At 39.0% G+C, this 13402-nt stretch overlaps 1 protein-coding gene across 2 annotated transcripts in view; it reads left to right on the top strand.

The window, feature by feature from the left end:
• The window catches only part of LOC107223960 (unconventional myosin-Va), a 28903-nt gene that overhangs the window by 10872 nt on the left and 4629 nt on the right, over positions 1-13402 (top strand). The window contains exons 2-18 of one of the 2 annotated variants that reach the window (XM_015663842.2): positions 182-606; positions 1036-1336; positions 1718-2032; positions 2505-2993; positions 3155-3361; positions 3917-4039; positions 4364-5281; positions 6109-6300; positions 6579-6941; positions 8021-8317; positions 8973-9078; positions 9866-10052; positions 10411-10609; positions 10900-10993; positions 11368-11433; positions 12118-12291; positions 12667-13342. In XM_015663842.2, coding sequence (XP_015519328.2) covers positions 182-606; positions 1036-1336; positions 1718-2032; positions 2505-2993; positions 3155-3361; positions 3917-4039; positions 4364-5281; positions 6109-6300; positions 6579-6941; positions 8021-8317; positions 8973-9078; positions 9866-10052; positions 10411-10609; positions 10900-10993; positions 11368-11433; positions 12118-12291; positions 12667-13342 — 5132 coding nt within the window. The remainder of the gene's footprint in view (positions 1-181; positions 607-1035; positions 1337-1717; positions 2033-2504; positions 2994-3154; positions 3362-3916; positions 4040-4363; positions 5282-6108; positions 6301-6578; positions 6942-8020; positions 8318-8972; positions 9079-9865; positions 10053-10410; positions 10610-10899; positions 10994-11367; positions 11434-12117; positions 12292-12666; positions 13343-13402) is intronic. The other variant, XM_046730558.1, reaches the window with a different exon arrangement.

Genomic DNA, 13402 nt, shown 5'->3' with positions numbered 1-13402 from the left:
AATTGCTTTGGATTTTGACCGTTCGGAGTTTCGACTATCCGGAAATTCGAAAAATTCGAAATTCTGAATCCTTGAGCTGATGAAATCCTGCCTAACGGTCATTCTGGTTTTTTACCATTCGGAATTCAGTTCCAGATTTCAATGATTCTGATATGTTTACTCTGTTTTCATCATTTTTCAGAATAGTAAAGTATGGGTTCCACATCCGGACAAGGTTTGGGAAACGGCAGTGCTTTTGGAGGATTACAAAGCGGGTAGCTCGAGGCTGCAAGTGAGAACCGAGGAGTCAAACCAGACGAAGCTGGTAGAAATTAAGTCGGATGCTGATTTACCGCCCTTGAGAAACCCGGATATTCTTATTGGGGAGAAGAATTTAACTTCTCTATCATTTCTTCACGAGCCAGCCGTTCTGTACAACCTTCAAATCCGATTTCAAAGGCACTCTATATACACTTACTGCGGAATTGTCCTTGTCGCTTTCAACCCCTACAATGAATTGCCCATTTATGGAAATGACACGATATGGACCTACCGCGGTCAAGCCATGGGTGACCTCGAACCGCACATTTTCGCTGTTGCTGAAGAGGCTTACACTAAATTGGAACGGTATGGTTCATTGCAACGTATCCAAGATTGAAGAAATATCAGACCTTTCTGTTTTATCGACAAATTCGGCAAATCAATTTTAATACTTTTTTCTTCTTCCGAAATATAAAATCGTCCCAAAATAGGGAAATCAAAAAAGTTGTAAACTCGCTTGCATAGCCACTAAGAAAATTAGAATACAAATCAATGAGAAAATACACAAAATACGATTGTAAGGTTCCGTAAATTTGTCAAACATTTGTTAATATGTCTACAAGATTAAGAGAAAAAAAAAAGGTTCAAAATATTATTTACTCAATTTGTCGGTAAAACAGAAAGATCCAGTATTCATATTAATTTCACCCTGGTAGCTGAAAATGCAACAAAGTCCAAATATAACAATAGGTACGTCTTTGTCACAAATTAATGCGTATTATAACTTTTGTATAGGGAAAATCATGACCAGTCGATTATTGTTTCCGGAGAATCTGGAGCAGGTAAAACCGTATCTGCGAAATACGCGATGCGGTATTTCGCGACGGTGGGCGGCTCGTCGACGGAAACTCAGGTAGAAAAAAAAGTTCTAGCTTCGTCGCCGATAATGGAGGCGATTGGTAACGCGAAGACTACACGCAATGACAACTCGTCGAGGTTTGGTAAATTCATTGAAATCCAGTTCAACAAACATTATCACATCACCGGAGCGAGCATGAGAACTTATTTACTGGAGAAATCCCGAGTTGTTTTCCAAGTAAGTTCGAAGCTGTCGTGATCACGTACTTGGTTCAAAATATTGGCATTCTTAGATTCAGAACACGCCATCTGGCGGCAGGAAACTTACCTATCATATTTAATTATGAAAGTAGTTTTACAATGTATTTTCAACTTTTTATTTACTTAATATTACAAGTTGAAAGTGTAACCGCTTACAGAAAGTTTTCTATCTCTTTTTATTTGCGTGATTCAGCCAAAACCGGGGTTGAAACGATCAGCTGAACACTCAGGACGACGCCATTTTGCTCTAGCTACGCCAATATTTTGGACCCAGTGCTTTGCATGCAGTTGAATGAAAAATTCTTATTTAAATATGATATGATATGAAAACAACTAATCATCGTTATATCACGAATAGGCGAATGAGGAAAGAAATTATCACATATTCTACCAAATGTGCGGAGCTTCGAACCAGCTGCCGCATTTGCATCTGGAATTTCAAAACAAGTTCCATTACCTAAATCAAGGAAACAATCCCCGAATAGAAGGAGTTGACGATGGCAAGTCCTTTGACGAAACAATCACTGCTCTGACGATGCTGGGCTTCTCATCCAGACAACAAGACGATATGCTCCGCATTCTAGCTGCCATATTGCATTTAGGAAATTTAAATATCGTTGACTGCGAAGCAGACGATAGCACCGATAATGATACTGAAGGAAGCACAATTTCCGTAAGCATTCGAATCTTGCTGAAATTCAATCACTTTTTTCATTTACTCGATAAAGTACCTTTCAAACTTTGATAAGTGATAAATTAGCTATCAACAAAACTCTACTGAACTGTGCTTATCGTGTTAACTCTAGTCAATGACGTGGGGTCCAGTTTACCCCGGAACTGACTTTCACGTAAAAGTTTAAAGTCAGCGGGTTTGAATCAGAGTTGTTTGTGCAAGTAAAATGAAGAATGATTAAAAAAACTTTGGAGTCTCAGATTGGAGTCTATTTCTGAATTGTTAAATTTTGTCTCAGAATTTTTATCAAGTCCAAACTGTGCATAGCATAATATTGTGTACAGTAATAACGTTCCAAAGTTGGCTGGCGTTTAAATAACCCCGTGCAAGTAATAAGGAAGTTTTTATAGATGTAAGTGACCAGGGTTAAATATATTAAAATAAAGAGTTTCCTTGTACTTTGTTTCCTCAGCCATCAGACAGACACCTCCTCATAATCTCGGAACTATTAGGCATCGACGTGAACTCGATGCGAAAGTGGTTGTGCCATAGGAAAATCGTATCAATGCGAGAAGTCTTTCTGAAGCCTATGAACGTCGAGCAAGCGATCGGGGCTCGCGACGCCTTGGCCAAGCACATCTATGCCGAGCTGTTCAACTGGATTGTGGCCGGCATAAACGAGTCGCTACAAACTCAGAGCAAATCCCAAAGCTTCATAGGCGTCCTAGATATTTATGGTTTCGAAACATTCGAGATTAACTCCTTTGAACAATTCTGCATCAACTATGCGAACGAAAAACTGCAGCAACAGTTCAATCAACACGTATTCAAACTCGAACAGGAGGAGTACCTGAGAGAGGAAATCGAGTGGACCTTTATCGACTTTTACGACAATCAACCTTGCATTGACCTTATTGAAACCAAACTCGGAATTCTAGATCTGCTCGATGAGGAATGCAGAGTAAGTGCCAAAATAAGTAGCATACAACGTTTCAAAGTACAATTTGGAAATCAGAGAAAAAAAAGCAAAACTTTTGGCGTCATTTTGTGTCTTTTACTTACTTAATATCCGTGAAATGTATACCGTTTGTTGTTTTAATTGTTAGAAATTTGAAAATCTAGATGCCGAAGGGTTCGGACGGTTCGTGGGCGGAGAAGCTTTACTCAAAATGCGGCAAGTCGAAACATTTTGACAAACCGAGATTCGGTACGACTGCCTTTCTTATCCACCATTTTGCCGATCGAGTTCAGTACGAAACTACTGGATTTTTAGAAAAGAACCGAGACACGGTGATCGAAGAACAAATCGACGTGCTGAAAGATGGGAGCGTAAGTGAATTATACTTATCTCAACGTGTAACTATCAACAAAGAAATCAAAATTTCGAAACGATTACTATTGAGAAAAAATCGGACCGTCCTACCTTACCGACAGATTCAGAAAATCGTGATTTACACTTTTTTTTACTTCTCCATAGTAATAAAATCTCACTTTAAAATTCAAGAAATGGTTCGATTCATTATTACACTTGTGTAGTAACCATAAAAACTTCGAACATTAATGGATAATGAGTTAAAGAGTATATGTAGACTGTAGTATGAGATGTAATAGGATGCGATAATCTCAAAGCGATTGAGAATCGGCTGCAAGTGTATTTGTAGTATTTGCACGTATTTTTCGGACATTTTTCATTGTTCGATACGACCAATGATGGTACTTAACTCCATTATTTTACAAAGTTTCAAAAGTCAGTTAAACTCAGGAGAAAGAAGTGCAAAATACGATTTTCTGGATCTGTCGGTAAAACAGAAAGGACATTCCTTTGGGAATTTAGAACTATGTACAAGGAATTAGATAACTGAATCGATGATCAATTTTTTTTAGAATAAATTGTTGAAGAAGCTCTTCAGCGGTGCCGATGATCAGAAACTTGGAGTACCTAATGTAAGAGTGAAAATATCTGCTCAGAAACCAAATATCAACACACCAAAGCAGAACAAAAAAACGGTGAGACAAGATCTTTGTTTAACTTTGAACTTGCTCTGTGAAAGATAAAATCACATCTCTCATTATGCCTCAAAAAGATGAAAGTCGATCAATTCTTTGTGACAGTCAAGTGATTTTGGATTTTTCACCCACGAGTAAATGATCCTAATAAAAATACCACCACTTGCAATCAGATCATGGTAATCAATTTTTGTGAATATTTCATGGTTGTAAGTCGAATATCTGGGAAGAGTAAGGAAAATAATGGTTCACTTTGCGAAAACTTGTAATAATTTCAAGTTAAATAAAACACAAATTTATTATTATCTAGTGAATATATTTCAGGTTGGCTCCCAGTTCCGGGATTCGTTGAACATGCTAATGTCGACGTTAAATGCAACAACGCCGCACTACGTAAGGTGTATAAAGCCAAACGACACGAAAGAGGCCTTCGAGTACAACCCGGTAAGAGCAGTGCAGCAGCTCCGAGCATGTGGAGTGTTAGAAACAATAAGAATATCAGCAGCGGGTTACCCGAGTCAAAGAACCTACGGAGAGTTCTTCCAGCGGTACAGAGGGCTGTGCAAATTCTCCGAAATCGACAGAGACGATTTGAGAGAAACCTGCCGCCGAATACTCTTTAGGTACATAAAAGACGAAGACAAGTTTAAGTTCGGGAAGACGAAGGTCCTCTTTAGAGCCGGTCAGGTCGCCTATCTCGAGAAGTTGCGTGGTGATAAGCAGCGCGACGCCTGCGTCACGATTCAGAAAGCAGTGCGTGGATTCTTATGCCGTAACAGGTACGGCAGGATGCGAAGGACTATTCTGGGTTTGCAGCGCTGTGCCAGAGGTTGGCTAGCGCGCCAGAGGGCACAAAAAATACGGGAATACAGAGCGGCCGTTAAACTGCAAGCGCGAATCCGTGGCTGGGTGAAGCGTTCGCAGTTTTTGCGCGTCAAGCACGCAGTTCTCGGTCTCCAGGCGCACGGTAGAGGCTTTTTGGCCCGCAAGAAGTACCAGTTGATGCGAGATAACGCCGCCGCCATTTTGGTACAGAGGCTCGCCAGGGGCTACTTGGCCAGAAAAGCCTACAAGAAGAAGTTGCATGATATTGTCATCGTTCAGTCTTGCGTCAGGCGGTATTTGGCCCGGAAAGAACTCAAGCGGCTCAAGACTGAAGCCCGCAGCGTCGAACACGTAAAATCTCTCAACAAGGGCCTCGAGAATAAGATCATCTCCATGCAGCACAAGATCAATGAGCTTGTGAGTTTCGTAATTCACGTGTCGTCGCGCCGTGTACTCTCAACGCGGGGTTTCGGACCTGCCTGTTTTACCGATGGATCCACCACATAGTATTTTACACTCATTTTCTTGACTACTACTTTCTTAAAATTTACCGGAATAATAGCCTTTATGATCGCTGACTGGATAAAATCATTTCGATAAATTCGGAAAATTGAGCGAAACTTTGTAAATACACTTAAAGCTCATTATCACTCAGTTTAAGGTTACGGTACATTATTGTGCAGCTAAGACTGATTTTTTTTTTGTGTACTTTCATAAGTTTTACGAACTTGCTTAGTTGACAAAGAAACGCGATCGTGAACTCTATCACTCTCCAAAGATCGAAACGATTTTATCGCTTAGCTTGTAAAAAAAAAAGTATGTAATATAATTTACTGAATCTGTCGATACAACAGGAAGTTCGAATCCCCTGAAGCTTAACGAAACCAGGATTCTTACACATTTCCATTTCCAGAATTCAATAATTTCTCATGTTGAAAATTGATCTTTTTCACACGATTCATCGATCATTTTTTCGAGGAACAAAAATTGTTGAACCAGAAATTTGTTCAAGTTGAATTTCAGGACCAAAATCTACACACTCTGCTATTTAAAAAATATCAATTCTACATTCAGAATTGTAGGGTTTTGAAAAAACTCCCTGACTTTTCAACGAGTGACTAGAAAACATAAATTCCGAGTTTTTACCGGCTCGTTGAGAGTATGGCGCGTTTGCATGCTTATCTGCACGAATTCAAACTATTGGTAATTTTTCCAAAGTCAATAAAACTATGTCCGTTTTGCAGACGAAGGAAAACCACCAGCTCAAAACGGCGCAGCAGGAAGTGGTGGAGCTGAAGTCCAAGCTCGAAGGTCTGAAGGCCATAGAAATGGAAAACAAAAAACTGACCACTCTGTCTGTCGAGAAGGATAAGGAAATAGAAAAGTTACAAAATACTCTGAAACTGGAGAGAGATGAGAGGATGGATCTATTGCAGGTAGGCCTAATTCACAAAACGATGTATCTAAGTTTAGCCACTTTTCAATTTGTTTGTAGGCCAGATTCCAAGATAATACGATTCTAAGAGTTCAGAAATTCCAAGTTATTTCATGTTCAAAATTTTCTAAAATCTCACTGCATCTAAAAGACTTCAAAGAACTTCACAATATTTGAGGAATCTCATAAAATTTCGTAAATTAGGTATACCAGGTATCAAGTATGCCCAACCCCTGAGCTAAACGTACCTTGGTAGCAAAAACTTTTCTTATATTTCAGGACAAGGAAAGAGACACGAAGCAAAGCGACCAAGAAAACGAAAGCCTGCGGGCTGAGAACGAACGACTACGGCTTGAGCTGTCGGCGGCAAACGAGAAGCTGAAAACAAACCAACATGTCGCGGAAGAGACACTGAAACATCGGTTCGAACAGGAGAAGGATCTACTACTGCTCGATCAAGACCAAGACCGCGGCGCATACCAAAGACTGCTCAAGGAGTTCCACGAATTGGAACAGCATGCCGAAATGTTGGAGCAACAACTAGCCAGACATGTTCCCGCGCATTCTAGATCCCTTAGCGACGCCTCGAGCTCGAGCGGTCATATTGCAGCCACGGATCTACCGCAGGACGATCAAAATACCGTAAATTTTATAGTCTTTATGTTTCTTCAAAAATTGCGGCAACCAATTGTGGCTTTAGTGCACATTAAAAATATGTCTGGCAATTATTCGAATTGCGTATAACGAATTTGCTACACGACATTTTGTGGCAACTTTACTAATGGTATCATTTTTAATTATAAAAGTAGTGTTTTATCGCGTATTTTACTCGAGATCGACTTAACGTCACCAAATGAAATTTCAACAGCCATCTCGACGGTTTGTGTAGCCTTCGTAATTGCAAAATTTGATTGAAACGATCAGCTGATTATCAATTCCGGTGCCATATTCCTCCAATCACGTGACTTTTTTACTGTCGTGCAGATTCCAAAAGTTTACTGTACATGTGCATTTAAAAAAAAATTTCTTCGGGCTGCTGTGCCGTGACAGAATATTTTATTGACACGTTCTTTCGGCAACAGATTCCTGGTGCAAAATTTCTCCCACAATTTCTCAACGGAATTTTAACAGATTATACAAACTCCGTCAAACTCTGAGAACGTTTTCTAAACTCTGATTACTTCTCATTATATTCCGATGATTTTTAGGTGATTTAAACACTTTCAAAGATCTGATGAGAATTTTATAAAGAGTTTTAAGATACAGACACGGAGTTGCAGAAAAAATTCAGAACGATAAATATTTCTAGGTCTCAACATTATTTCGAACCATCTCTTTCAAAATTTCCCCATGAAATCTATGAAGTATTCTCCATCACCTATCGGCCTTTTCAACAAGCTCTACGTTAAATATCTATCAAAACTGCAGTGTTCGAATTACGTGGGATTAATCAGAATAGAACTAGACAGAATCAAATTTTACCACATATGTATCAGAATTTCTACCGAGATTTATTCGAAAATAGTCGGAGATATTTCCCCGCCAAGTATTTCAGAATAAAATGAATAGAATTCTTAGCTTTTTTCAATTTATTGAAAATAATGTTACTTTGGAACGTAGACTAAAGGATTAAGTCGATGAAAAGTTTCATTCCAAGACCGCAGCCTGATGAAAATCGAATTCTTAATTGAATAAACAAGCTATTTTTGGCACGCAAACAGGACTTTGGGTATGGATCTGTGCGCTCGACGGCCTCATCTGTGCAGACTCATTCTCGAGTAGAAACGATTGACTGGAATCAACGTCGGTCGGACAGTCCGCCAGACGGTGAAGTAAACCCTCTTAAGACCTCCAAATCGCCAGACGCGACACAAGCTTCGGTAGATGTCGGTCTTGTGTTGAAGCTTCAACAAAAGTTGAAGGACGTCGAAAAGGAAAATCGGAGACTTATCAGGATGCTGGAGGACTCCGAAGGAGACACTAGCGAAGAGGTCTCAAGGACGGAGGACAGCTTCAGGGTACGAATACAATCCTCATTATTTCATTTTGGGATGAGCTAGATTTTCGCATTTGGAGTACATTGTAATTACGGGTTGCCTGATTTTCACTGAATGGAAATGCCAGCAATCTATTTAATAAGAAAACCACACGGAAGCAAATATTTAAACTCATCATCATTTCGTCCCGTGTTGTTTCCAAATTTTTTATCCATTCTCTTTTATTCAATATGAATCAGGGTTGATAGTTTGTGCAAATCTTTCTTTTCTCACCATTGTATCAGAAATATTCATGAATCAAACACACTTTTTAAAAACGGATATTCCATGATATTCCTGTAGTATGGATAGGTTCAGCAAACCGCACTTTAACCTTTTTTCTTCTCCTTTGGTGAAAAAAGCATACCAAACTTTGGGAAGTAACAGAATTTACGACCGCGATTATGTAGTCACTAAGAAAGATTCCGAAAATCGATGAAAAAATTAAAAAGACACGGAATTTAGCCACACACTGACGTGCCATAGTCACTCAATACTCAAATTTTAAACAGATTTCGATTCGCGGGAAGTAAAGAGTCTGGAATACGGTTTGCTCCATCAATCGGTTCAACGTATGTTTTAAACAAGTCGAGCACCACTATTAAGACTGGACATGATTTATAAAACTGTTTTACAGCTCCAAGAACTCGAAATGGAAAACGACAAGCTCAAAACGGACCTTGGCTCACTTCGGAAAACCGTTTCCGATTCGAACGCTACAACTGCTCAAAGCACTCTACTAGGTAAGTCTGTACAGAATTCAATGGTAATATTGAAATTAAGAGTTAGTTTGAAAAAAAGAATCTTTATACCACAGACAAAAAATCTGCACGGTATACGAATTCGTGCATCAATGTGGGAAGTGATTAATAAATGGCAACTGACTTAAATCTTAAATCTCATCGCATCTCTTACACACGATAATTAGTGAACATCTAGTATCTAATTAGTGCGATCTTAACGTCATAAACTAATGACTGCAAGCTACAAAGTATATCCACTAAACCGACGATAAGGAATGAACAAAAATTACCTTCTGAGAGATTAGATAACTGCCGGTTTATATCTGAGTTAGGGACCGGCTCAGTCTTACTCAAACCGCCATACCTTCAATATATTGGGACTAATATTAATCACTCAACGACCCCGTTAATAGCATAATGCAAACACTTTAGAAAGAGATATTATATTTTACAATCCAACGTATCTTGTCGATAAATTTTTTTTACGACGTATACCAATTTGCAAAAGTTGATGAGAATTCACGGGTATTGCTTGAATTACATTTTTTTCACCTAAAAGCCTTACCATATCATCTTTGACCTTTAATCCTTGAACTTTGTTTTTATCTTGATCAAAAAGTCATAGCTTGTGTGTGAAGAGTATTATTTCGAGTTTGCACCTATGGAAAAAACGACTGAATGAAAGGTTACTGATTAATGATCTGGTAACGACGGAAATGTTTTGTTTTCATGAGAGTTTAGTAATCGCCTCAAGCAAAGTAGTAACTTAAAACGTTCAACTTTTCAGATCAATTTGACGTTCTTCAAGAAGAACTGAAGCGTCGACGTGATGAATGCATCCAACTGCGCAGCGTATTGGCCGATCAGACCCGGAAGATGAAAAGTCTCGGATCTAATTACGGACGCGATGTCGACATTATCAACGAGGATGGCGAGCTGGTATTGGCCTTTGAGGCCCAGAAAAAGATAAACAGGTGAATCATATAATTCGCTCTCAAGCATTGCCAGGCTGTTGTCTCTTTTCTCATCCACGATATGATCAGTATGTTTCAAAATTATTTTCATACTTTGTGTTAAAGAGTCATCCTTGGAGTGAACTTTTTTTTACGGAAAGTTTGCCTAAAAGAAACTGAAATTGCACTAAAATTATGTGACTTTTACTGAATACTCCCAGATCCACTTAATTTTTCAAAATTCTTGTGGGAATTTCCGAAAAGAAAAATTACCTAGGGTAAAATTTCTGTGATATTTCTGCACAGTTGTAATAAAAAGCGAAAAAATAATTATAACTCCGAGCAGTTTATTCAGATATGGTTTTCTTTTAATTCGCAGACAATTGGAAGATGAGCTCCAAGCGAAGGAAAAGGGCTGGAGGTCTCAACGGGATGAATGGCGCGCGGAAATCGATAGGCTGCAGGAAGAAATTCAGCGTCAGCAAAAACTCCTTTCCGTAAACTTGAGCAAAACGCCTCAAACGCAAACCGAAGCATACATGCAACATGAAATAACGAGGTTGACATCAGAAAATTTGGTAAGTAGTAACGCACATAACTATGATACGGTAAATTTCATTGAGTGTCCACCGAAGACGCCATCTTGTGACAGAAAACATGCAGCATGACCGTAGTATTCAATTATAAAAGCTCTTTTTCATCACAGATTTTTATACCCCACATTGATTTAAAGCATTTGCCAAATTTGCCGAAAACGATCTGCCGATCACCCGATGCAGCACCATATTTCTCCAACCACGCGCATATCCGGAATTCCAGTATACGGAATTTTTCGTCAAATACATCGATTTTATTTTTGTTTCCGCAGGATCTGCAAGAAAAGTATGACCAAATATCAGAGGAATGTAGAAAGATTAAGAAGCAATGCAAAATACTTGCAAAACGTCTTAAGGATGCCGGATGTGAGTACAGTAATGTGTTATTAGAAAATTGTTATTTGATATAACTTTTCGAATGTCAGACCCAGATTCAGTTGAAGAAAATGATTCCCTTCAACTGGTAATCATTTTTCTCGGTCAAAAAATTTATGGAAGTCATCTTTTTAATTTTTGCTGCTTCACTAATAAGCCTCTTACTGTATTTCCGATTTCAAAACAATTTTTTGAACTGTAATATTTTTACAGAGTTGTTTTATCAGAATTAATGCATACATTGGAAAAAAGCCATTTTCTCAACGTGATAGCTAAACGAACTGTAAAGTCTTTCAAACTTTGCTATCATTAAGACTATAAATTTTAATATAAACGTATCTGCTAATTTTCTAATGCTTGCAAAGACGACGGTGATGATTTAAGGGATACAAAGGACAGTAGCGATCGATTTTACGATTCTAAAGATATTGGTGAGTGGGCAATTTGTGAACCATCCTTACATGAAGGAGTATAGCACGAACCTGAAAATTCCACTTAATTCGTCATCAACCAGATAGCCCTTGACTAAATTTTTTTATCTAGAACTGTTCACTAGCAGTAACACACAAACATACGATAGAGCGCAACAAGCTCTTAGATGAAAAGTATGTCAAAACGATAAAAAGAAATACCTCAAGAATTGAACTTCACTTTTTAAGAGTACATATAATGCAGCACTAGAATAAAACTACAAAATTCGACCACGAAGTTAGTCATTCGAATAAATTATTGACGCACTTTTTATTTGGTGTATTTCATCTTGTACACTAGTATGTAAAATCCAAAATGGTTTGTTTGCTTATTCGCTCGAATCTGGAGAACCACTGAACCAATTTTTACGAGATTTTCACCAAGGCTTCCAGGAGTACCATAAACTGGATAAGTTTTACGGGAAACCCTCAAATTTTTCGGGAAGAATAGAAATTCTTTTTTTTTTCAATTCATTTGTTACGAACAGTATGTTCATTTGTTTCATTTTCAAATCACCGACAAGTCCTTGACCTTTTCTTGTCTCTTTTGTTGTGTTACACGCGATTATCATCGCTCACAAATTCATCACACACCTGTAGTAAATTCACAATTCACCCGTCGTAATACACTGTAAATTCCCGCAGTACCAGATAGCGTGGAATCCACAAACGACTCGTCAGCAGTTTTGGCAACGAATCATCTATCGACCGAAGCTGGACGCAATATGCCTGTCATTAGAAAGAAGGAAAGAGATTACGAAGGATTGTTCGAATTCAGAAAAGAAGACATTGGAGTTATAATCCGACACCTTGTCATAGGTATGAGCTTACAATTGATGACAAATGCCCATTAATATGGAATCCTTCAATTCGACAGACGCAATTTGGCAGTCGTATTTTACGAAAGTGCCCTTTTACCCCGTATCTTTCTGCACATTGATACTGTTTAAATTGATTGACGTCATATTAATCTTTTAGCTTTCCATATTTTTACCTTTCTAGGTTTCAACTTTTTGTACTTTAAAATTTTAGGAATCAGATTTACTAATTATTGAGAATTCGATGTTGGGACCGTTCTATTTTATGATGATTCTAACTATTGACCCGCGCCCAATATCCTTTGTAAAGTTCTAATTTTTATTGATTATGCTCGCGAGTTTCTGACGTTTAACAAATTTATCTGCAATTGTTTAGAGTTGAAGCCACGCGTAGCTGTGACGCTGCTTCCTGGGCTGCCGGCTTACATACTGTTCATGTGCATAAGACACACGGACTTTGTGAACGACGATGATAAAGTGAAATCTTTGCTGACGGCTTACCTGAACGGTGTGAAGCGAGTCATAAAGAAGCGGGAAGACTTCGAGTACAGCGTGTTGTGGCTTAGCAACACGCTGCGGCTGCTCCACAACATGAAACAATATTCCGGCGAGAAGCCGTTTCAGATTGAAAACACGCCGAGACAGAACGACCAATGTCTAAGGAACTTCGACCTCGCCGAGTACCGCGTCATTCTGGGGAACGTAACAGTGTGGATCTTCAACAAGATCGTCACGTATCTGAAGGAAAGGATCCAAGCGCTAACAGTTCCTGCGCTCCTCGAACACGAGGCAATTTCTGGTCTGAGCTCCAACAACGCCGGCAGAGCTCGGTCGTCCAGTGTCGGTGAACAGCCAGAATCGACGCAGCAAAAATTGGACAAGCTTTTGGCCGAGCTGAGCTCCGTCAACAAGGCTCTTCAGTACCATGGCGTCGATCCCGAAATCGTCGTTCAGCTATTCAAGCAGTTATTTTACTTCATGTGCGCGAGCGCACTCAACAATCTTCTCCTTAGGAACGAACTCTGCCAATGGACAAAGGGCATGCAAATAAGGTGCGAGGCTCCGCCAGACAATTGAAATTTGACGATTACCTTCTTTTTTCATCTTTTTGA

This window comes from Neodiprion lecontei, chromosome 2 (genome assembly GCF_021901455.1).
Source record: "Neodiprion lecontei isolate iyNeoLeco1 chromosome 2, iyNeoLeco1.1, whole genome shotgun sequence".
In the NCBI taxonomy this organism is placed as follows: Eukaryota; Metazoa; Arthropoda; class Insecta; order Hymenoptera; family Diprionidae; genus Neodiprion; species Neodiprion lecontei.
The sequence above is the reverse complement of the archived record's forward strand: the minus strand, read 5'-3'. Positions and strand labels throughout refer to the sequence as shown.